The sequence below is a fragment of the Acanthochromis polyacanthus genome, chromosome 4, assembly GCF_021347895.1.
Source record: "Acanthochromis polyacanthus isolate Apoly-LR-REF ecotype Palm Island chromosome 4, KAUST_Apoly_ChrSc, whole genome shotgun sequence".
Taxonomy (NCBI): domain Eukaryota; kingdom Metazoa; phylum Chordata; class Actinopteri; family Pomacentridae; genus Acanthochromis; species Acanthochromis polyacanthus.
Window position 1 is genome coordinate 26,713,480 of NC_067116.1, and position 24,822 is coordinate 26,738,301.

The 24,822-nt window shown below is 39.9% G+C and overlaps 2 protein-coding genes across 7 annotated transcripts; one reads left to right on the forward strand and one right to left on the reverse strand.

Annotated features, from left to right (window-relative positions):
* Window positions 1-963: 963 nt before the first annotated feature.
* LOC110949764 (growth arrest and DNA damage-inducible protein GADD45 beta) lies at window positions 964-2,723 on the reverse strand. The gene is made up of 4 exons (XM_022191987.2): window positions 2,484-2,723; window positions 2,147-2,248; window positions 1,805-2,027; window positions 964-1,616 (listed from the first exon to the last, which is right to left on the reverse strand). Exons 1-4 carry the CDS (start codon window positions 2,525-2,527, stop codon window positions 1,503-1,505), a joined length of 483 nt encoding a protein of 160 aa, XP_022047679.1. The 5' UTR covers window positions 2,528-2,723; the 3' UTR covers window positions 964-1,502.
* A 164-nt stretch (window positions 2,724-2,887) lies between these two features.
* LOC110949762 (survival motor neuron protein-like) lies at window positions 2,888-23,242 on the forward strand. 6 transcript variants are annotated; one of them, XM_022191982.2, is made up of 11 exons: window positions 7,640-8,606; window positions 8,844-8,921; window positions 10,019-10,138; window positions 14,907-15,089; window positions 15,640-15,825; window positions 16,158-16,286; window positions 16,573-16,731; window positions 16,961-17,110; window positions 18,183-18,219; window positions 19,562-19,604; window positions 21,094-21,393. In XM_022191982.2, exons 1-9 carry the CDS (start codon window positions 8,559-8,561, stop codon window positions 18,216-18,218), a joined length of 1,089 nt encoding a protein of 362 aa, XP_022047674.1. In that variant the 5' UTR covers window positions 7,640-8,558; the 3' UTR covers window position 18,219; window positions 19,562-19,604; window positions 21,094-21,393. The 6 variants fall into 6 exon arrangements, with proteins under 6 accessions (XP_022047675.1, XP_022047676.1, XP_051803311.1 ...); XM_022191983.2 differs by lacking the exons at window positions 7,640-8,606; window positions 19,562-19,604 and adding an exon at window positions 2,888-3,809; XM_022191984.2 differs by lacking the exon at window positions 19,562-19,604 and having other exon boundaries at window positions 7,638-8,606; window positions 14,907-15,038.
* Window positions 23,243-24,822: the final 1,580 nt, after the last annotated feature.

Here is a 24,822-nt window from a genome sequence, read left to right on the forward strand (position 1 = left end):
TGCTATGATGTTTGCATAAAATAAAAAGGTATTATATTTTTATCAAATGGTATTGTTAGTTGTGTCTACTATGAAAAAGGCTCTGTCTTGGTTTTCCAGCTCCACTGAAACATGGTCATCTTGGTGTGACGTCAATTCCAGCTACTACTTCTGAGGTAAATGCAATGAAATGGATAGCCATTTTAACATTAAATAGAATTGAATTTAAAACATGTCCAGTCCAGTCACATTGGTGGTTGTTGATATCTGTAATGCTCATTGTGGATAGTCAAACTTGGGTACTAATTGTTGAAATGGCTTGCCATGGAAAGGCAGCATTGTCTCTTTCATGACTAAGAACACTCAACTGAAAATAGATAAAGTCCCACAGGAACTCTCTGAAAACCACATAATTTGATGTCCACACTTCAGCACCACCAGAATAACCTCCTGACGTGTCTCAGGGCAAAAATTAGCTGTCGTTACCCCACTGCACATGTGAGCTTTGTTTTTCTCCAGGCACCTTGAATGCCCCTTGTGCTCTACAGCTAAAATAATCTGCAAAATAATCACTTTGCTGACCAATTTGTGGTAACATTGGCAAAATTTTTTATGTTGTTCGAGTCATTTTTAAACAGAAAATCTTAAAATCATCTAATTCCAGCAACCCGATTATGATCATGTTGTAAATCATAGTTTTCTGTGAAGGTAAGCTTAATTTCTTTGTTTCTCAGGTTAAAATATAATATTTCACTATTTAATGAATCAAACCCAGTTTATTTGGAGCCACTCCAGAGATATCATAATATGATCTTGTGTCATGTTAGTTGCTTAACACAAAGTAAAATGATTAGATAACTTAAAATCAAACTAAGTGATTAACTGAGAGTCTGGGACGCTCAGTGACAAAACAACAAACCCCACAACCAAGTCTTAATGCCCCATATACACCCCTCCCAGATGAAATACTCAGAAATCATTCAGTTCTTGTCGTCAACAATTTATTCATCAAACAGAATTCATCAACATTGGATTCACTTTTCATATATCAATCTGGTCAGTTTAATAAACACGAGTCACTTCAGTGTGCAACATGAAAGCATGAAATCAAAAGTTCTGTGAGTGAGCAGGTCAGCAGAACATCTGCAACACCTGCAGCTCAGGTAGTCCAGAGCTTCACGTGCAGCTCTACAGTTCATTCATTCATCAGTTCAGTCACGTGACATCCAGCTGCTGTCACCCAGGTCTTAACATTTCAGTAAAAAAATCTCTGCAGCTTCCTCACACCCAGTATCCCCACCCAGTCCGGTTCCACTTTCAGTGCCGGTACTGACATCATAAGTGCATCCCGAGGCCAAACCATTCAGGCAGCAGGAAGGCTCCCGGTTCGGTCCGGTCACGTTCCGTCACTCAAACGCCGTTAGATTCCTCGTCTGTACGAGGGTTGGCTGTTTGGACTGTTTCCATTCCACTTCTCACCGCTCCGTAGCGGTCTGATTCGGTTCGGTTCAGTTCTGCTCGACTCAGCGGTCCTGCAGCTCCAGGCAAGGAACCCACTGGTTCCTGCAGCGGCTCTCTTCGCAGAAGCTGCCCACGTCCTGCAGGGCCTGGCACTGCAGCGGCTGCACAGGAGGGTTCTGTAAAGACACAACAGAGACGCACGGTGAGACACCCGGAAACATCCATGTATTTATTTATTATGTAACATCACGTTCGTATTTACATCTAATGATCAAGTTGCATGTTCGCTTCCTCTCAAATATACACCGAGAAGCAGTTCAACGTCGTATATATCAATGCAACAGAAGGGGGAGTTTGGACTTACAGTGACCAGGATGCAGTGCAGGTCCCGGGGCTCGTTGCCGTTGTTGTCCTTGGTGTCCTCCTCCAGCAGCTGACCCAGCCGCCTCATGCCGGACACCCGCAGAATGTTGATGTCGTTGTCGCAGCAGAAAGCTTGCAGCAGCGTGAAGTGGATCTGCAGCGCGATATCATCCTCGTCCTCCTCATCGGTGGCGAGGACGCACAGAACCACGCTGTCCGGATCTCTGCAGGCGGAACAGAAGGAGGAAAGAGATGGTTAGTGCCACCGCATTACTCCCACATTAGAAGATAAAACAGTTGGTGTGTTCAGTCTCTTCTGTGCGGAATAAAAACTCCTACTTACACATTCATGAGTTTGGCGGACTCGTAGACTCCCACAGTGAGGCAGTCCTGCCGCTGAGCCGCGACCAGCAACTCCTCCAGAGCCTGACTCACCGTCTCCATCCTGCAAAGACACGAGGCGGTTAGAAACGTGACCGAAACTGGCACAGTGAGCGCACAAAGATACACATAACTGTGGATAAAAGTGCTAAAAATCTACACATGACAGTTAAGCTTGAGAATTAAGCCTTAAAAATGTGATTCGGGACTATAAATTGCATTAAAACCTGGTCTAACGTGATCGTGCAACCTCGTGCCAGTGCGCAATTACGCACCAGCTAAGCGCAGCACAAACTTACTTTTTCTCGGTGCTGTTGGATCCAACAACCTCCTCAAGAGTCATGTTGAAGTCAGTAAAATAATCCACAAGATCCAGGATAAGAACAAATATCCGCAGCGCAGAGAGGCGGCTGTTCTCTTAAAATCCCGTAATAAAGTCCCAACAAGAGGTAATCCAGATCGGCACAAAGATCCTTCCAGGGTCCGTTAACAGTGAAACTCAAAGATAGGTCCGTGACTTGTGCGTCCGTGAATAAGAAGTGAGCTGTCTGCCTCTGAGAGCCGAAACTCTCCCGTTATATGTCCGCTGCCTGCAGTGGGCGTCACCACACTGGCGTCTTACTCTCTGATTGGTCCACAGCTCCCCCGGACTCTGCGCCCATTGGCTAAGTCCGCAGCAGACGCCGGTGAACCCACGTGGGAGGTTTCGGAGAATCCCCCGCTCTCTCCCTCCTCTTTCCTCTTCCTCCTCCCTTCTCTCAGTCTGTTTACCGGGAGGTTTTTCTTTCGGAGTGGAGGAATTTCCAGATCTTCTCCCTCCCTGTTCCCAGGAACTGCTCCTGCAGAGTCCACCCGAATGAGACAGTTTCACCCCAACACCGTCTCCACACCACATCTGTGCACAAACACACGAATACAGCCGCACACTAATGAATTAGCTGTTTTTAAAACAGAGTCTGGTTGTTGCAGAAACAGAAATGAAGCTGGAGCAGGTGACCGGCCCCGTGTCTGAGCACGCGCCTGCAGACTGCATTGTGTAACGGCTGCAGGTTGTGCAAGGAGAGACTTACAATGGGGAAAAAAAAGCGCTGGTGAACAGCAGAGCTTCAGTTTAGTATCTCTGATATTTCATATGTGGAGGTTTGTGTTTTTCTTGCAGTAAGTTTGAGGACTGCTGCAGGACACTTTCTGGAAGCTTCAAATCCTGCACTGCCGCTTCTGGATGCCTCCATCTGCGCTAAAAATACCCTGACTGAGAGAGCTGTTTACCTGCTGCAGACTGGAGCAGACACAGCATGCAGAACAAGACATGCATGAAAAAACTATCAAAATAGCAATTCTAATCATAATATACATGTATGGATGCAACGTTGCTGCTCCTGTCACATGCACGCTTCATGTGTCTGCTTGTACCCACACAGTCTGTGCTGAAACTACAGAAGTCTGATCATGTCCTGGAGGCCTGCTCTGGCTGTGTGCAGGGTGAAACCAGGTTTGGGACGCTCCCCAGCGGCCTCAGGGTGGCCCTGCAGCAGTGAAACAAACAGCAGCAACTCTGGGACTCTCTTCAAAACCGGTTCCCTAAACTGTGCAACATGCAAAACGAGGGGGAATCCTGCTGCTTGGTAATGTTTCAGGGTTTTACTAAGCAAAACGGGAGATTTGGGGGGATCTAAAGGCTACAAAGCTATTAAGGGGGTTTCCGGGGTCTCTGCTGGACCTGTGTTGCAGAAATGAAACTGAAAATAATCCAGAAATAAACTGCAAGTTCAGTCTGTGCAGACTTTACTTTAAATTGCACTGATTTATTTCTGAGAAGCAACATTAAGCACATCCACGCTGCCTTAATTCCATCTTAAATCAACCCACCTAAACACTGGACAAATAAAACCCCTTTATTTTGTGAAAGAAACAACACTTGACCTTAGCATAAAGTGACAAAGAGCTCAAGCAGAAATTTAGTTCCTCAAATGCATGCAAGTAAAGTGTAAGGAGCTTTAAATGTGCAACATTTCATTCAGTTTAGGTATAAAATTAAAGATTTATGGCAAGTTTACATACAAATGCACACATTTATGGAGTTTTTCAGCAGCAGAATCTTTTTAAAATTACTCTCAGTATTTGAAATAAGAAAATGTAAAGTTAGAACGACAGAGTTTTTTTTAAGATAAAAGAAAATCAGGGCTCTTTCTTAAAGTGAAACTGCTGATAGCTGGTGTTATCAGTAAAGTGTTGGTGGGCTCTTGACAAGTAATCAGGATTCAGTGATTAAATTTAGTGCAGACATAGGAACACTAATCACATCACAGTTTAACAAGCAGGTTGAATCATCAAATCATACAAATTGCACATAAAAGATTTTTTTTTTTCTTTTGGAGCTGCAGCTACAAATGCAATATTCTGAAAATGTTCCTTAGTTTCTCAGATAGTTTTTAGGCTTAAACAGCAGCAATAAACTTTTAAAAATATTTTGAATTTATTTATATAACTGTTTTCAAGTTAGCATTAATTGGCTTCAAGAATATTTTACAAGAAAATAATAGTTTCAGCAGGATTTAAGCTTTTGTGGTCTCGCTGCTCCACCTGCTGGTTTCATCTGAAGATTCATCTGTAATATTTACTATTTACTTTGTGTTGACATGACTGTTTTCTAATGTCTTTTCTTATATTCCCTACATTAGAGTTTGATTTTTAAAATACTTTTTTAAAAAATCTAATATGTTTGGCTATTTTTCAGTTTCTTGCTCCATTCTATTTAATGTATTTTTGCTGTTTTTATTTGTTTTATTCCTATTATTGTTGTTTTCTTTCCTTAGTTTTTTTAAGTGTTTGTTACATTTTATTTGCCTTCCCTTAACCCATAAGAAGCCACGCTGACACCAGTGTAACAAGCACTTTGAGTGCCCCAGTCTCTTCCTTGTAAAGCTTTATGTCTGACCTTAACTCATTTAGTCCTTTAAGGGAAAATGGGTCTGGGTTCTTATGGGTTAAGGGGGAAAAGCCGATTGATTAATACTTATAGGATTAAAATCAGCCTGATGAGATTTGCTTTCAGTCAATCAAAGATAAAACAATTGGTCACCACTCTGAAGATGAAATCAATCAATCAACCAATCAATTTGTGATTACACATCAAAACCTTCATCAGGGCTTTATGTTTACAAGTGAAATTAAACAGACTAAGATGTCTAAAATTTAGTCACACAGAATAAGTGTTTTTAAGTGACATAATTCAGGATTGAGTTCTTAAAATGTAAAATAAAAATTCAGCACCACAGAAATGACCATTAAGCATAGAATTAAATTCTCCAAAAGAACAATTCATGTGTGAAATTATGTTCAATGGGTCAAAAATGTTAAATTTCAAGATGTTTTTAAGATTAAAATGTAGGTTTAATTGACTTTAAATGTGTGCCACTGAAGTTTTAAATTTAGATTTAGAATTAGATTAACCTAGTGTTAGGGTGAATTTAAAATTTGGAGTGTGGTTGTCCAGTGCACTTTTTTTTACTTATTTTTTTTTTTTTTTAAAGTTCATTTTTGAATTTTTAGACATAAAATCAATACTAAAGGGTTTTAAAATCAGAAAGTATCTCTGCAGCATTTTAAAAAATGTTTCTGCTGGATCTTAAAATCTTAAAATTAAAAAGTATTTTGTATTTTACTTTATAAACTGACATTTAGCTGAAGTGTAAAAATGAAACTAATCACATAAATGATTGAGGGAGCAATACGGTCATATTAGAAATCAATAAAATTCAAAGTGACTTTAAAAGTTTCATTTTAAATGTATGAAGGTATCTAAACTATTTATGTGTTTTATGACACCTTTTAAGTCCAAGTAAAACTTTATGGCAAATTTTATACTTTTTTTTGTTTAATGTGATATTTTAACCCATAAGAACCCAGATCCATTTTCCCTTAAAGGACTAAATGAGTTAAGGTCAGACATAAAGCTTTAGAAGGAAGAGACTGGGGCACTCAAAGTGCTTGTTACACTGGTGTCACCGTGGCTTCTTATGGGTTAAAGTATAGACTATTCAGCTGAGGTTCAGAATCCACAAACTAATTGATGTCACCTTTAATTTTGAGTGTGAATTCTCCTGCCGTTCTTCAGTCTGCAGGTTTTCCTGCAGCTCTCAGCCTCCATTCAGTTCATTTCCATCCGACACGTCCTTTAAACCACTAATTTATCCTCGTCAGTCTGGGGATCATTTAAAGGAGACACTAAATGGTCTCTCTGAATACACAATTCTCCACAGAGCTCATGTGTGTCTGTTGAGCCTCCTCCTCATGTGCTGAACGTCACATTTGTTGTTTGAACTTCAGCAGTGTGAAATAACAAACAGTAAAAGATCATTAATGCAAACTTTCACTTACAGAAAATTCAAAAAAACTTATAGACTTCCGCTGCTTGTTTCTTGCTTTTCAGCTTCAGTGGGTCACCAAGGGGGGAAATACGTTGCTGGGCTGCTTTAGGTGTAACTTTAGAGCTAAAAGACACACATAGTTTCACTTCATGCTTAGAAGATGTCATTAAACATTTTAGCTTAATGGCATTCAAAACTTTAACTTCATACTTAAAGACACCTTGAAATGTAACTTTATACCAAAGTCATTCAAACATCCTAAAATTAAACTTGATATCCATAAGACGTCAAAAAACCCTTTCAAAACAACCTGAAATTTGAATTGTACTTAAAAGATGGCAAAAATTTTATTTCATATTTAAATTTAGACATCCTTTTTATTCATTTAATATCTAAATTATGTCAATTTTTTTTACATAAACACATCAAAGAATTTAATCACATACATAAATGAAGACCAAAATACATCCTAAAATGTAATTTTATTCCTATCTGATGTTCTGAATGTAACTATCTGAAAGGTGTAAAAAACTATTTTTACTGAATATTTAAAAGATATCAATTGATCTTCATACTTAAAAGATGTGTTAAAATTTTACTTTGTACTCATATTATGTCCTACAGTTTACCTTCATAAAGACAATCTAATCTTTAACGTTTTACATAAATAATGTTCTATTTAAAACAAAAAAAATGTTATGCTTCAAAGATGCTCTAAAATTACTAACAAGCATTGGTCCAAACTGCAGTCACATGTTCAAAACTCTTAACACAGTCTGCATTTCCATCATGCATCTCAGCTAAACAGTTAATCTCATCCCCAAAACTGTTTCTCACCAACAAAACACTTCATTCATGTTTCAAAATAAGCTCATTCAACCACAACACTAGAAAATACTCTCACATTGGAAACAAACACTGTCACTCTTAGCACACTGAACTACAAAATACTAACAACAGAGAACATTACATGAAATTAATTGTGATCTTTCAAATTATAATGATTTCTTTTTAGATAAATTAGTATTTTATTATAAAATAAGATCTTTGCACTTTGAGTTTTCTAAACTATTGTGATATATTGCAACAAGAATGAATCAAGAATACAGCAGTTTACTTCAACAACATTTATGTATTTTCTCTGTGCCTTTGCATAAAACTCTGGGACCTTACACAAAATAAAAAGTTTACTGTAAAGAAAAAAAAAGCAGAATCTCAGAATTCAGGGGGCAGAATAGAAATCAAGAGAAAATTTTCAAAAACCAACAACACGTGTATACTGTAACATTCACACCCTGTCGTCTGCATTTGGCCTCATGTTTCCATCCATTACATCTGATGTCTTCTCTGGAGATGCATTGTGGGTAGAACCTTTTTGAGTGTCTCCTTTTTATGGTTTCTGATGAGGCCAAACACAGATCACCTGAATCGATTTTCAGCTGACAACTACACTCAGCTGTGTTTGGAATTACAGAATCTTTTCATTTATTTTTATTGTCAATATTTCGATATGATTTTCCATAGATTTCAATGTGGCTGCAGCAGAAATTCCCCGTGTTTTTCCCCCATCATTCTGTTTTGATTGTGTTTTTAACTGTTTTGAACAGAGTGTGTTAGCATTTGAAAAATATGCTGTAAAAGTCCAGTGTTTTGCATGTGGTGAACTAGTAACTGAGAGAAGAGTTCATGAATTTTAGTGCCTGTGGTCACTGAATGCATTTTGTGTGAAAGCAATGGAAAATGATTCACAGTTTGGGCCACATAGACTGCTGTCTTGCAGACTGAGTTAAGAGTTTTGAACATGGGACTTCAGTTTCGACCAATGCGTGTTAGCGATCGAAAAAATTGTAATTTTAACGTGTCCTAATCGTTAACTTGTTGGGCTTTTGTTTTGAAAAGCCACACCGGAAGCTCCTGTTCAGATCAGTGTAACTTGACACAGGTGCTGTCGCGGGTAAATTTTACGGCTTCGGGAAAAGTTTGTTCGTGTGACCGGTGATAGCCATGACTGAGCTGGCAGAAAACGGTATTCCCGACAGAGCTTCGGAGTCGGTGAGTGTTAACCGATAATTACTGGTACTCATGAAGAAAATGGACACAGCGGTACCGACTAATACCTGAAAGTCGACCGCTAGCGTTCGCTGAATCACGCTAGTGAGTGAGTTAGTTAATTATTCACCGACGTAACGGTCGACGCTGTTGGAGCGTCCGGAATTAGGCTAACTGTGCTAATTTGACATTTAGCGTCGTTGCTAACGCCGCTAACGGTCTGTGCATCGCTCTTCGCAGGAGGATTTTGTCGCGGCGGCTGTGAAAGACGAGGATGCTCTGGAAGAAGTGTTTGACACCGCGCTGGAAGTACCACAGGTTATTTTCTGTTTTTACATATTTACAGTGTGCTGAGATACTACCAGAAGAAAGAAGCCGTTAACCCGCCTTTCATGGTAACTTGGACGTTTCATTAAGTGAATTTGCAACCAACTGGCATTCAAAAGTATTTTGTATTTTTGTACCAGATGCCGCAACTGCAGGACAATTTCGTTCATTTTTATATGTTCTAGTTTTGTCGCAGATATTACATACATCTTTTTCAATTGTCCCCAGTAATTTTCCTGTTCCATTTCTCAGATCTTTATCAACAGCGAGACTTGGATTGTCTCCGTTTTCACTCAGCAGTTCTTCAAACTCATACACAAGTTCTGACAATTTCACATTAGCTCACTTAAGTTATGTGTTGTGTTTTAGTTTGACTGAAAATGAATAATCTCTGAAAAAATGTTTCTACAAATGCACTACTAGTCAAGTCTGGACACACCTTCTCATTCTGTGGTTTTTATTTAATTTTTGTACATTGCAGATTAATACTAAAGACATGAAAACTATATAAAAAAATACATATGGAATTATGTTGTAAACAAAAAAGTGTTAATCTTCAGTATAAATCTACAATGTAGACAATAATACAAATGAATAAAAAGCATTGAATGAGAAGATGTTTACAAAACTTTTGACTGGTGGTGTGTTTTTTAGTATGTTACTAGAAAACCTTATGCAAAGCAACGGTTAAGCAAGAACAGATCTTCAGTCTCTATTTAAAGCTCTAATAAATTAAAATCTTTTTAACTATAGTCACTTATACATGTGAAGTGACAAAGACTCTATTTACACCTCTTTGATATGGCTGGTAGATGACAAATTACAGTATAAGGTAAGAAATATTTGCTCTGACAGCCGCATAAGCCACTTTCTGCATTACAAATGAAACAGGAGAGACCTGTACATGGTGGATTTATTACAGCTGATTTGAAGATCTTTTGAAGCAATTCTTCATCATGGTGTAAACCTTGTTGTGCTGGGTTTACATCACAGGAACACATGTGGACTTGGCAGGGCTTTGAACAGACTGACAGGACTGTAAGTAACCAAATGATTCTGTTTTTCTAAACAAGGATGTTTGTGTGCAGGATGTCAAGCTGACAGAAGGTGAAGTCAAAGAGGAGAGAGATGTCGGAGAGAAGTTGCAGAATGGAAATGGACAGTCGGCTTGTCCACCTGCAGCTGGCTCCTCCAGTACTGAGCCAGAGGTAATGACAGCACAAACAGGGCAGGTCTGCATGGACAGTGTAACTCTCTTCATGACCACAGATGCAGGTACACAGTGGGCTGCTCGGCTTATTTTTTGGAAAAAATGTAATATCTTGGCTAAAAATCATCCCCTGGTAGTGATTGAGGGCTCATTTCAACCGCAGTATACTTGGGAATACATCTAAAAAGATATCTTTAAATTATATTAAAAAGTTAAGGCTGCAGGGAGATTTTTCTAGACATAAGTGTAGGGTTCCACCGATGGAATTTGGTGATTAAACGTAAATTTGAAAGGCGAGACTTGATATTGAGACATGATACAAAAATGTGAATCCTTAAAAGGAAAAATTGTGACAAAAAACTGGAAAAATCTACCAAAGTTCAAGAATTTTTAATGAAATCTGCCCTAAATTGATGCCTTAAATGACCATTTTCAAAATTTGAAGGCAGTTGTTACACTTAAAGACATCTAGAAGTCTTTTATACTGCAAAGTATGTGTATATTAGAAGTACTACTTACAATTTCGATACATACGTGTTAACATCAATCGCCCAAGGTCCACACAGGGGAACTTAGATCTTCTTCAGTAAAATTTGATCTGTGAGAGTTGCCATAAGCCAGATTTTCTGACACTATTTTTCAACACCTGACATCATATTCTTTCAGAAAATATATACTTTCCCATATCTGGCTTTTGGCAAGTGAAAATATTCTGGGTGGTACATGAAAATAGTCTCAGAAAAAAAAGTGAAAATTTTCTATATTTTTTCAAACTTTGCAGAAATCTTCTAAATTTAAGCAATTAAGAAAATTTGGAGCAGGTAAACCTGAATATTGTTAAAGTCTCAGGTAAAAAATATTAATTTCTCAAAAAGAAATAGAATGAAAAGCTCAAATATCATTTTTTTACAGACATTTGAAATTGCCGCCTTTTTCAACCTTAGATTCAAACTGGCCTAACTTTTTAAAGAATAGACCGTTTGACTTGATTTTTTTTTTTTTTTTTGTTGAACTGGATTTTTATTCTACTATAAGAAAAACAAAAATAAAAGCAATTTGGAGGGGGTCAAATTTTCTAGATTTCCAGGTCCCAGCCCACTGTGAGGTAGTTCTTCTGAAACGGGCATTTATTCTTCACAACCTTTGGAGTGACTTCATCTGTACACACACACACCAGGCTAAAAGCTGGGTTATGCTTTCCGCATCAACGAGCTGCACGGCAATCCGCGCGAGAGACCGTGTGACTTTATACTCTGTGTGGCGTCTGCTCCCAAACTGCAGGGCAGTGTATGACAAACACACATCTACCTAGTACTAACTTAGAGTAGAAGAAGTTGGCCATTGTTTACACCACTTACAGTATGACATTTTACTGATTAGTTGCATTTCAGCAGTTAGTTTTAATTTCACACCATGAATTGTTCAAAACCTGGTTGTCACAGTGATCTCTGTGTGATGAATCATATAAGTAGCCGTATTTCTAGACTTCAGCTACAAGTAGGTCTTGGTCCTCTGCCATGTTTTTCCGCACAGCTCCGTCCGCGTAGTCAGAAAAACGTGGACGTACACGACGCGGAAATTTTCCGCGTGAGAACAGCTGCTTGAGGGGACGTGGCCGCTAAAATGACATAATTTGTCCGCACAGAGCTGCACGGACCTCCTGGACACGACAAACTAGCTTAACGCCAAGCTCACACGATGAGAACTGCAGTGTGCATGAACAGGAATATAACAGGAATATTTTAAGAACAGAATTTACAATGGCGATAACTGTTCAGACGTGAAGAATATACACAAATACACAATACCTTGATGTCCTGCTGTCATGAAAGAGTTTCTTACTGAAAGTTATTTGAAGTCCATGAAAAGTCTCTCAGACATGTCTAAGTCAGCTCAGGAAGCGAACCTGTTCTCCCGTCTATGCTGTCCAACACTCAAATCCGTAGCGGAACCAAAACATGCAACCTTTGTTCCTAAATGCAAACTTAACCCTTTTCGCTGTTTTTAACTTATTGTACAATTCCATAAATTATTTTTTAACTTATTTATCAAGTTTAATTATAAGCCATAAAATACAGTTTATTGCATTAAATTATAACCATATGAAGTTATTTATTAGCTGAACTCAAACTTTAAATAATACCATTTACAAGCAGTGTTGGTCAGAAAGTTTCATGCAGAGCTGTTCTGGTGTCATGCAGATTGACTTTGGCTTTGCTGCCCTCTGCAGGCAGACTGCAGGGATTACAGCAGCAGGGAGGCTAAAAGAAAACAGTCAGCTAACTCTGACCATCAACAGTTGGTTTGGCATTTTCTCCTCCTGTCACAATTTTTCCACTATGGGTTAATTTTTCGCTGCAGAGTAAAAGTAATTCAAGTTCTGCTCCTCTATAAATGCAGCAAGAGAACAGAATGTGGCCTGTGCAGTCTGAAACAGTAATAACACTTTCAATCACAAAGTATATGAAAAGGTAGAATGTCTTTGATTATTCATTAAACAAAATTAAAAATACCCTGAATCAACATTTTTCCAAGGACCCACTGGTGTTCCCAATAATGGACAACAAATGGTGGCTCCATATGCTGGAGATATTTAACTGTTTACATTTTATAACTTCAATAAATGCAGTGTTTTGTACAATACGCTGCACATCAACTCTAACAGATATTTCACAATGCCAAATGTATTGTCCAAAAACCGGCCGACAACCTTTTCCTCAGCATACTGTTTATTAGCCATGCTGCATTTAGTGATCCAGTGTGTTTTCTGCAGTTAAACTGAAAAGTCGGGAATTTTTTATTTTTTTGTCACAGCTGAATCAGTCATGGCCTCTCAGTGGTCCTGAGGTGCCCACAGTTTTTTATTTATATTTTTTACAGGCTCTAGTGCATATGCTTAATTTGAGCATAATTTTTTTTTTTTTTTAAAAACAGGTCAAAAGGTTCTTTATTGTCATAACATTCCATATTTGCGCATGAAACCATACGAAATTGGACCCTGGTCCCGGTTTCAGCCATAAGACAATATAAAAACACTTTCATAAAAGACAATATAAGTATAAAGAGACACACTAATGTGCCTGTTTGCATGTGTGCGTGTGTATGATGGTGTGTGTATGTTGGGATGTGTGCATTCATGTGTATTTGCGGGGAGTGGTGGTGATGATATGAAAACAGAGTCTACAGAGACCTGTTTAACAGCCTGACGGCTTCGGGGAAGAAGCTGTTTCTTAGTCTTGCAGTTCTAGTCTGAATGCTGTGCAACCTTCTCCCTGAAGGGAGAAGGTTGAAGTGTTTGTGTGCAGGGTGGGTGAAGTCCTTCAGGATGGAGGTGGCCCTCCTCCTGCATCTGTTGGTGTAAATGTCAGTGGTGGTGGGTAGACTGCCTCCTGCAGTCCTCTGAGCCGCTTTCAACACCCTCTGCAGAGCCTTCCTTTCTGCGGCCGTGCAGCTGCCATGCCACACAGTGATGCCAGTGTTGAGGATGCTCTCCACCGCCCCTCGGTAGAAGCTCTTCAGGACTGGGCCTCCCAGACCGGCACGCCGCAGCTTCCTGAGGAAGTAGAGGCGCTGGTGGGCCGCCTTAATCATCTGGGAGGTGTTGTGGCTCCAGGTGAGGTCCTCAGACAGGTGTACTCCCAGGTATCTGTAGGTGGAGACCACCTCCACGTCAGCGCCGTCGATGTTCAGGGGACGGGGGGGACGTCTGGCTCTGTGGAAATCCACCACCATCTCTTTGGTCTTCTTAACACTGATGCAGAGGTTGTTGTCTCTGCACCAGGCAACCAGCAATTCTACCTCCTCTCTGTAGTGGGACTCATCGTTGTTAGTGATGCATCCCACCACTGCCGTCGTCCGCGAACTTCACTATATGGCAGCTCGGATGTTTTGCAGAGCAGTCATACGTGAGCAGGGTGAACAGGAGGGGCCTCAACACACAGCTCTGGGGTGGAGGAGAAGTCTAGGAAGAGCACACGGACACATGCGTTCCTGCTCTCCCTCTTGTAGGCGTACTGGTGGGGGTCCAAAGTGGTGTCGATGGAACTTTTGATGTGGGCCATCACTAGCCTCTCAAAGCACGACTATCGGTGTGAGGGCTACAGGCCGATAGTCATTCAAGCCCGTCACTTTGGAAGACTTGGGGACCGGTATGATAGTGGCAGCCTTCAGGCAAGCAGGAATGGATGCTACCTGAAGTGAGGTGTTGAAGATGTCTGTTAGTACCTCGGAGAGTTGATGTGCACAGTCCCTCAGTACTCATCCTGAGATGTTGTCAGGAGACACAATTAAGTAATTTTGATTAAAATATCACAGTTAGCATGTATTTTGATCATTTTCCTGCTGGCATGTTGCGGCACACAATTAATTTAAGGACTTCGAAAATGTAAAAATCAAACGGATTGCTGTTTTCTGAGTTTCTGGCTGATAAATGGTGTAGTTTTGATGTGTGTGTTTTGTTTTGTTTTTTTTGTAAAAATATCAGGCAATGAGTTTTAGGGTTCAGAGTGTTAAATGCCAGACCACAGTCTTTAAAACAGAAGGCTAGTACGGTAATGTATTTATTTTATTACTGTAGGCTGGTCACTTTAGTCTTTAAATCACTGTCACCAAAGCTAAACAATAAATAACATCTGCAGATGCAATCCTTTGCCAGGCTTTCTGCTTTCTGTCCCATTTAGCTGTCAGTAGAATTCCTGTCACCTGACCAGTGATCTCAGCAGTAAATAAATTGTCAGGTCTCATCAGGCTAGTTCTTTCTCTCTCAGTGGGCGGTGGGAGCTGAGTGTCGGGTGGTGTGGTCAGAGGACGGGCAGGTGTATCCGGCAGTGGTGGTGTCTGTAGACGGTGAACGCCGCAGAGTTCGTTTCATTGGCTACGGCAATGAGGAAGACATGGAAGTGAGCGCACTCAAGACTTCTGATGCTGAACCGCAACCACTGAGCTCACAGGTTCATCATTCATCACCAATAGAAAATTATATTGAATTCAGAGTTGTTGTCTTTTTGGGTGTAAACAATGTTAAAAAAGTTCTTCAAGTTCATGGAGTGCTTATATGCTATTTGTTTGACTTTGTTGAAATAAGATTTTTTTAATCAGTAACTGAACAAATATTTTCCAGCCACTTTTTTTTTGATAATTGAGTTTTTTCAAGCAATAATGTCAAAATATGACATTGGATATTTGCTGGATTTCTTTTATGGCACTTAGTTGAATTTTTTAGGGCCAGAATAATTGTGATGGGACATTTAAGTATTGTCAAACATTTTTGAGGCACCACAACAAATAGATTACGTAAAAATAAAAAATCAATGTTGTGGAAGCAAGTAGCATTTATTTTCTAGAGCGATTGATCTGGTGAGAAAACTGAAAAATGTGACAAAGTTGGAAGCTTTGGGAACAACATCCAGTTGTTGGACAATAAACAGCTGTGTTTCTTCACACCTTAAAATGCCAACTGTATATTAATAAATAATTGTTAAACTGCAATTTGCGTTTCAGGACTGGAAGCCTGGCTCTCGGTGCCGGGCAGTGTTTTCAGAGGACGGTCTGGTTTATCCTGCTGTGGTTCTATGGGTCAAAGGGCAGCGCTGCCGCATTCGCTTCGACGAGTACAACAATGAGGAAGAGCAGGACGTCAGTGGCCTACTGAACCCCGACGAGCTCTACGGACCTAGCAGAGCCAAGGTAAACACCTGGACCAGGACCAAGAGCTGGGTGTAACATCTAAGATGTGTAAGGACTGACTGGAAAATGTAACATTGATGACTTCTTGTCCAATCAATATCTGATAGTTTCATGTCCAGATATGCAGGAAAGTTAATATTTGTCAGCCTGGTTTAATCAGTGATAGTCAAATCCCCGATTCCTAAGTCTCAGCTCTCTTGGATACAGAACATAGCTGTGGTCAACATGTTGGAAAGATTGGATGTAGCTCAGGTTTTGAGGTGTAAGTATGATGTTAAGGCAGCATTTACAAATGTGTCAAAGGAAAACGGACATATTTGTCGGTCCTGTAGGGCGGCAGGAAGTCCATTGCAACCAGCACTAATTTTGACTTTAGGAGGAGGAGGAGGGAGGAGAACCAGGGAGAGCGGGGAGGAGAGAGACGGCCAGCATGGAGAGATGATCAGCAGAACTCTTCCTGGGTGAGTCTCCATAAGCACTGTTGAAGAAACAGAACTCCTGTGTGTGAACTTTGTGTCAGTTACATAGTAGTGTGAAATAAAGGCTCACCTCTTTGGTGGTATCACTGTTAATGCAGTTGACCTGTAGAAACTCATTAAAGCCAACCTGTCCAAAGAGTTACTGATAAAGATTTTATTCTTCCTCTGTGAGCTTTCATCTATGATTGAGAAATTTTGTTGCCACGGACGTTATTTTTTGTCAGATTCATCTTATACTTGTGATATTGTGACGTTTGTGTGTTTGCAGGTTAAAGAGAGACCTGGTAATCAGAGCAAAGTGGAGAAGGAAGCGGACGAGAGGAGGAGAGGAAACCAGCAGAGAGATGGAGCAGAGAAACCGACCAATCACAGCTTCCCTTTCTTCCCTCCTTTCCCTCCTCCTCCTCCTTTTCATTCAAGCTCAGGGGTATATCTGACAACAAGACACACTTATTTCTGCCACAGTGTGGCCAGTCTGTGAGAAGTACATTTTAAAAAATACCATTGGTTTTACTATAACGCAAAAATAATAGTTATTCTACAGAAATACATTTATTATTTTCTTCTTTAATGTGGACCAGGTTTGTGTTTAATTGAACATTTCTGATGTCATCTCATCTGCTGGTGCCTCAAAGGGTTTGTCTTTCCCTCTCCAGGACCCCTTGCCCTTCCTCCCTCTTTTCCCTCCTCCTCTTCCTGCCTGGATGTTTGGTGGGAAAGAGTCCGGCACCCCTTCGCCCATCGACGCCACCTCCAGTATAATGATGCTGTGGTACATGTGTGGCTTCCACACCGGCAGCTACCTGGTCAGTAACATGTCTTAGTCTCAGTCAGTCTCAAAGGCCCTTTGTAGTTGACTACTCGCCAAGGTGACGTTGTCAGGTGTCACCCAAACATATTTAGTTCACTATCACAAAGTCCTAATATTTAAGAAGCTTTTGCTGTCTGAGTCTGCAGTATGGATCCCTCCTGGACAGTGTGCAGCCAGCGGTGTTGTGCAATCGTGACACTTTTTACCAAAATGAACATAACTGAAGGTGGTATTTACAGGTGCTATATACAGGGTAAATAAAATAATACAGCAGCAAAAATCTATGAACTATTATTCAAAGATGTAATGTAATGGTGTCCTTTACATTATTTACAAAATGTATACACATTTCCAGTATGCTGACCATCGCTTGGGTAACATTTCTGATTATTGCATAAAGTCTGTTTGCACACTGAAACACCAAGCTGTAGTCAGAATAGATGTTGAGCCAGAGAGAAAAAGATGTTTACAAACTTAACTGACTTGTTGTGAACAGTCAGGCTTTGCTGCTGTAGTCTTTGTTGGGCTCTGCCCTCATGATTTACTCTAAAATGAAAGATCCAAAGCATAAACAGCTGCTTCTTTTGTGTTTACCATGCAGACCTGCCACTGTTGTTTGAGCTGACTGGGATCATTTTTCAAAGTTGTTTCCATTTACCTGTAGAAAACAGCTAAATGAAGACGCATATTTCAGTTGCTGCTTCCACAATGCCGTTTGCATGACATTCCTTTTTTTTGGCCTTGGTTTAATAGCACCAGCTGTTTATCTTGAGGAGCTCAACTTCTGACATTCTGCCAACTGCATTTCGATGGTCATCTGTTGATATTGATGTCATGGAAATGGTTGCTTTGACATATTTTGGTTGGAAACCAAATGAAAAAGGAGGACTCAGTAACACTGAGAAGGTGATCAATTGTACCACCAATCTAAAAAGAAGCTGACAATGTGTCGAGTCCACCAGGAGTTTGATTATTTCAGTATATTTACTAGCTGTCTTGTTGAAGAAAACTTTGTAAGAATGTGAAGCTTGTGTGCTTGTACTGATGTGTGTGTAAATGTGTTTCAGGCTCAGCAACAGTTCAGGTCAACATCCAAAGACTGAGGTAAGATCACAAAGCAAACACTTATGCCCAGAATCACACACAAACTATGCACACAGGAAAACAGGTACCGACTTTATTTAAACAGAAACGGTGTCACAAATATGAACGTCAGTGGATTAAAATACGTGCGTACCTTTGTTGGTCTTTGGCCTGTGAAAACATTTCGACCATCATCTGTAGTGTGTTGATGTTATCAGACTAGAGGTGTCTAATTTGAGGACTTTGAGTCATGAAGCTGAGGTCTGTTCACATTAACCCTTTAAGCTTCAGTGTACCGCCGGCAGTACACCTACTAATTTGCATAGGAATTTCAAGAATGTCCGACGGGTGCAAACGCGATTATACAAACACTATACACCGATGGAAAGCTTAGATTCTCATGAATCCGCCGGTATAAACCACTTTCAGATGCGATTACCACAGCGGGTGAGAAAAACACATTTGTCCGACAAAAACAAATATTCATCCATCCGTTCTCTATACACGGCTTCAACGCACACAGCGCGACTCACATTTCCGGGTTTATTATTACACACAAAAAAAAAGATTCCACAAAAAACGGCCATAATCCAACCTTTTACATCCAGACGACACAAGCCAGTAAACTATTTTGTCCAAAACATGTCCTGAAGTCGGTATAAAATCCCCGAATCGGTCGTTTTCAAGGAAATGCACCTCCCGATGCACGTCCAATATTCCCCGTATTTTTCGTAATTTTTTTATTTAAAAATAGAATATTAGCGATTTTTTTGTACTGAAAACGGCTGGAAATGACTGAAGCTTAAAGGGTTAAAATCTGCTTTCAGCTGAGCCTAGATAAAATGAAGAATCCTTACTCTTTCCGTTTTATCAGGACTCGGTGTCCTCACATCCCCTGCAATCTGGCCACAGTTTAGGGTTCAATCGAAGTGAACAGTTGGGTTTAGTTTGTGTCCACACAGACAAGGTTTCATTTTAGAATAAAATGGTATTTGAAAAATGAACCTATCTAACTTTAGCAGTTTTTCTGTACTAATGCACCTAAAAATGCACATCACTTGACTAGTCACTCAAAGTTGCTTGAATAGCTCATGTAGGCAGCAGCAGCATAAAGTAGAAAATGTTACTGCACAAAAGCTGTAAGTGTAGACAACAAGGTGAGCCACTCGTCTATTTCATTATCAAAGTTGAAATAACCACTGGTTATTTCACTGGTTAGTGATGCCTTTATTTTCTACTGGAAAGGTTCATGAGAAGAGGTGGTGATAGCAGTAGAACAAGTTAGTGTGCAACACAGGAAACAAATGTGTGTGTTTGCATTATTGTGTTCACAAGTTCCCGTTTGTGTTGTATCTACTCTCAGATGTACGATGTTTTGGAGAAAAGCGTCTGCTAAAGAGTTGAAGGTAGGGCTGGACCCAGATATCTGAATATTCAGTGGTGGTATGGTGGTATCTGAATGTTAATTTGAGATCCAAATATTCAAATCACACCCACCCCCTTCTGCACATTCGGATATTCATCATTAATTGGAGCCAAATATCTGGAGTCCAGAAATTGCTATTCAGACCAGCTCCAATTGAAGGACCTTGAAACCCTGGAGTTGTGTGGATGCTCGGTATAAATATAGCAGGAGTTGTACATTTGAAAATGAAAACCTGTTTCTGTAAATGCAGCCCAGGGCTCAGTAATCTAAAGAAATGATCTAATTTTGATTATTATGGTTTTTGCTTCCTAAAGTCACACGAGATGCTGCCAGAAATCTGCACAGGGAGGGCAGTATGAAACTGTAAAACACACAGCACTTTATCCCTTCAGTCAGACTCGCTGCAGAATGTTTATTGTAACTGCATGCTTGGTGATTTACTAATTGCATTGGTTTAACTTGTGATTTTGTTGTTAAATGAATCAACTGTTCAGCCCTACTGTAGCCTTAGCGTACTCTTCTACTGAGAAAAACCTACAGTCTGCAGGTGTGGAGTTTGCAAACTATTTATCAGATAGTGAGGCTTTGCAAAAAGACACCATCCAGTAGCATTGTGGGTATTTTTTTGGATGAGATGGATGGAGCGTAAATATCACTGTCTTGCAAACTAAACTCTGAGAGTACCTGAACATCTCTGTATTTAACAGTTTAGTGGGTTTAGTACACAAAAGAAAATCTTAGTGGGCAGACATCGTCCCAAATGATCGCAGGGAAAAAACATGAGGAGTTTATTTGTGGATAAACAAAATTATTGAAATGACAACAGACCAGAGCAGCGTACACAACAATGTTCTAATGATTTCTGGAGATAAAACGATATCAGCTGGTGATCGCAGTACAACAGCTACTAATGAATGCAACTCGGACAACTGTTAGTGATAATCTGCCCTGTTGGTTTTAAAGCTGTGATATGCAAACAGCTGTTTACTCTCTGCTTTTTGGCTGTGATTTTTAAAATAAAGCAGCCACACTGATGATGTTTTGGACATTAAACATTGAATTACCTAAACCGAGCAATCTGTTACTTTGGTGCTCGTTCACCTGTGAGCTTTGAGGTGTTCACAGGTATTCTGTTCCACCTGCTGCCAAAAGTAATGCATTGATCATCGAAGGTTGCTGCTGTAGTGATGACAATTTACTGAGTTTGAGTGTCTCCTCCACACAGTTAGACAGCAGATTAGAAACCATTCGTAATAACACCAGCAGTTTTTCCAGTTGTTTGTGTGATAAGCTGTTACTGCAGGCTCGCTCAAAGCAAAGTACAAGTTTGACTGATATTCAGTTACATGAATGAATGTCTGAAGTACACAAACAATAACTTCTTTAAGTGTTTCCAGAATCAGAAAACTTCAGGAGCCCATCTGTTTTCTATGTTTATTTAGTTCTGTTCTTTGTGCTTTCTGCTTCAGAGCCACAGAGAGTTATGGGACAAGACGCAGACTGGGAGTCATTTTCATCAACAGTTTACATTTATGTTGTAAATTTTTAGAATTGTCTTATTTGTTCTTAGTTGATGGTTCTCGAGGAAAAGCTCTGGTACTTGGAAATAGTGCAGGAAGTGTTTTGTGTTTTTCAGTTTGTGTTCAGAGAGTTTGCAATGGAAATGTTTGGTTCTGCTGAGAGTTTCAGTGGCGTTGGTGTTTCACTGAACACTGTTAGACAATGAAATGAGGAGTATTTTGTTATTAAACAAAGATGGATAACTTCTCCTTGAGCTTCAACTCCCTCTTTGTAAATAAGCTGATAAGATGTATGAACCTACAGGTAGTTCTGTTTTTGTTTTGTTTTTTCCCCAGGAGGTTATCAGATTCGCTCCATGGTACTGAACTTTATTGTGACCCCTCAGCTGCTTGTGTTTGGCACGTTGACTCTGTCCGTCAGATATTAAAGCTTCTGATGTGCTTTGACGTAAACGGTGACTCTGAGACCCTGAAGAGTCGCACATCTTCCTGTCAGCCTGAGGATGTTTTCTTAAAGGAACGTTCCCCTGAAAACACTGCAGTTATGTTACAGCAGCCTCTGCTTTCAACGCACATAAAGTCCAGAAAATGTTTGATCAGTCAGATACCAGAATGAATTTGAGATGCTGGTATTGATCATTTGTAAGAGGATACGTAGAACCTAATTTCTGTGTTCATGTAAACCTGAGATCTCCAGTATGTTGCAAACCAGGAGCAGACTCAGTAAAAGGACACATAGGTCCAGCCTCAGCATGGACAGTGTATGAGGTTGTACCTGTATGTGGCCAAAGTGCTAGTATTAATGTTAAAGGTGAAATACATTGAGTTATTCTGTGATGAATTCAACAAGTTGTAATAAGCTATGTACAGAGATACTCTGAGTTCAAAATTTAGATCTTAAAGTAAATTTACTTACATTGTTTAATTTTGTGGGACTAAAAAGCATTCAGGCTCTGATCCAGAACCAACCAGTGGGTTTAAAGTACATGTTGTCTTTTTAAAAATGACCAAAAAGACACGATTTATCAGCCAGAAACCATATGATGTGTGACTTTCAGCTTCGTCTGGAAAATTAACAAAATCCAAGCTTAAAAAAAATCTAAAAATTCTCCAAATAAAAACCCATTGCACCTTTAGAAAACAAACAATTCAGTGCTCCTTTTCAGTTAAGAAGCCATGACTGACCCAGCTGAGACGAACAGTCCTGAGGCAATATTGTGCGTTTTTTTAGATGAACTGCAGGCCGTGTTTCCACAAAGCAGAGAGGGGACAATAAGAGACTGAGAGAAAAATATCACGAGCTGAATCACTGAAATAAACACAGCTTAGTAAAAAGCGGCTTACAGAGGAGCAAGTTTTCAGAAAGTTGTTGGAAGATGGATTCATCGGGGTGCAAGTCTTTCTAGAGTTGATGTACAGACTCATTAAAATCCTGAGCTTGTAGAGGTAAAAATGTACATGGTAAAATGTCTATAGTATACGGCTTTTCTTCCTAGTTGGTAACACCTGTAGGCACTAGGCAGTTGGGAAAATATGTTGATTGCAGTTTTTTCTCCCTTTTTTGTGAAATAATCAAAGGAATTATTTCATTTATGGCATTTTAACTACATCGTACTGCACCAAAGACGTGGTTGTGCTGTTTCCATAGAAGTGCAGGACTTTATGTTGCAGTGAAAAATGAGTAAAAAAAATAGGAACTACTTGGAGTTTATAGAGTAATAAGTGATTTGGAAAAGTTTATTGCTGACAGCAGACATGTCACGGTGTCATTTTGCTGCAGGAAAGTTTGAATTGATTTGAAATCCGGCTCAAACTGAGATTAAACTCACATTTTCAAAAAAGGAAAGTTCTGCCGTCACGTCCTGTTTGCCGGAGCAGAGGTTCTTCTCTCCAGTGACCTCAGAGGTGAGCCGGCTGATTGTCTCATTATTGGTGAATAAATATTGTCTGAGTGACGTCGGAGCTGCTCGCATAAAAACCTGAAGGTCTGACACTGAGCCTCAGCATCCAGAGGGCAGGCTGACATCCACTACCCAGCATCCTTCAGCCTCTTCAGCATCCTTCAGCCTCTTCAGCGTTCTTCACCAGGTCCAAGTTGTTCAGCGCCATGGTCAGCAGCAGGATGCTGCTCCTCATCGCCTCCTGCTGGCTGCTGGTTGTTGTGGGGAGCTGTGAGAACGCGAAAGAGGAGCGATCGATCGAGTACGACGGCATCGAGACACAAGAGGAGAAAGAACTGGTGAGTCTTGTTTCATCAGTTTATGGCAGAAGATACATATTTAGATGATGCTATGAAAGCAAATGCAGCTGTAAGCACACAGGGTATTTACTTACATTTGTAATCTATCAGTTATGTTTATTCATTTTCAAACAGGCACAGTGTTTTTATACATAAAGGTTAGGACTGACTGCTGCTTTGAGTAGTGCGACACGGGAAATAGAAATGGAGACTTTGGGCCTTTATGAGAAATGGAGTTTCAGTCTGAAGGAATTTGTCAAAATACTTTATGTAGATTTAGAGTTTCTGATATGATCAGAGGATTTCCATCAGTTAAACTTGTACCACTGTAAAAAGGAGTGTTGTGTTCACTGTCATACTGTAAATAAGCAGTTACTCTTGTACATCACTGAGAAAATCCTGGACATATTCTACCTTTCTATAGCTATAGAGAAGTTTACCTAGCTACTTGTCACTAGTCTTTGTTTTGTGATGTTGTGAGAGTCATGGTGGCTTATTCACAACAATAGTAATAAAAGGAGGTAAAAACATTTTGGCTGCAGCTGCAAAGTGACATCTCTATCCATTTAATTCATTAAAGGCTTCACTGATATGAATGTCAGATGCACATTACTAAGGTATTAATACATAGATTTAACCTGATAACAAATGCTCCTCCAGGATGTTTACATTAGTTGGAATTTCTCTGAATCTTGAGTCAGACGTTGACATCTGTTTTCTGCTCAGATTGAAGCTCTGCAGGAAGTTCTGGAGAAACTGAAGAACAAACAGCTGCCGTCATCAGAGAAGAAACTGGGCTGGCTTCCTGCTGTAAGTGTGTCCATGTGTTTTGTCCTTTTGTCCTCCTGAGGTGTCCGTCTGCTCAGGTTAGGTTTTATTCTGCAGATTTCTGCTTCGACCACAGTGACTAAGACTCTCAGGGGTTTTCCCACATCTTCATGTTCAGACAACAAATATGTCAGGAGACACACACAAAGTCAGATTAAATACACACACTTGTTACACAGCTGTGCCTGCATGAACACACTGGCAACAAGAGGAAAACACAAAGAGCAAGTCACACTAACAGGAGAAAATCATGGAGGCAGTAGGCCTCTGGACACAGAGAGTGGCACAAACCTTTATAGTCTGTTTTTACAAATCTTTGTGTTATTTTCAGTGTCTTTGTTGTCATTTTATGTCTTTCGTGCTCGTTTTGTGTCTTGTGATTTTGTGTCTGTGGTCATTTTGTGTCTTTTTATGGTTGTTCTCCATCACTTGTCATCGTTTTGTGTGCCTTGTTTTGCATCTCTGTGTGATGCTTTTGTGTCTCTTTTTGGTCATTTTGAGCTCTTATAGTCTGTGTTTTCTGTCCCATGTTGTCGTTCTGTGTCTCTTCTTGGTCATTTTCTGTCTGATAGTTTTGCATCCTGTAGTTGTTTTCTCTCTCTGGTCATCTC

Excerpts from the sequence above, each read along its gene's own strand:
- LOC110949764 (XM_022191987.2), bottom strand. The coding sequence starts at position 2,527 with ATGACTCTTGAGGAGGTTGTTGGATCCAACAGCACCGAGAAAAA. Across the intron at positions 2,249-2,483 it reads TCCAACAGCACCGAGAAAAA|GATGGAGACGGTGAGTCAGG; the intron begins GTAAGTTTGTGC and ends GTGTCTTTGCAG. Across the intron at positions 2,028-2,146 it reads TCCGCCAAACTCATGAATGT|AGATCCGGACAGCGTGGTTC; the intron begins GTAAGTAGGAGT and ends TTCCGCCTGCAG.
- LOC110949762 (XM_051947351.1), top strand. The coding sequence starts at position 8,559 with ATGACTGAGCTGGCAGAAAACGGTATTCCCGACAGAGCTTCGGAGTCG. Across the intron at positions 8,607-8,843 it reads CCGACAGAGCTTCGGAGTCG|GAGGATTTTGTCGCGGCGGC; the intron begins GTGAGTGTTAAC and ends CGCTCTTCGCAG. Across the intron at positions 16,287-16,572 it reads ATCAGCAGAACTCTTCCTGG|GTTAAAGAGAGACCTGGTAA; the intron begins GTGAGTCTCCAT and ends GTGTGTTTGCAG.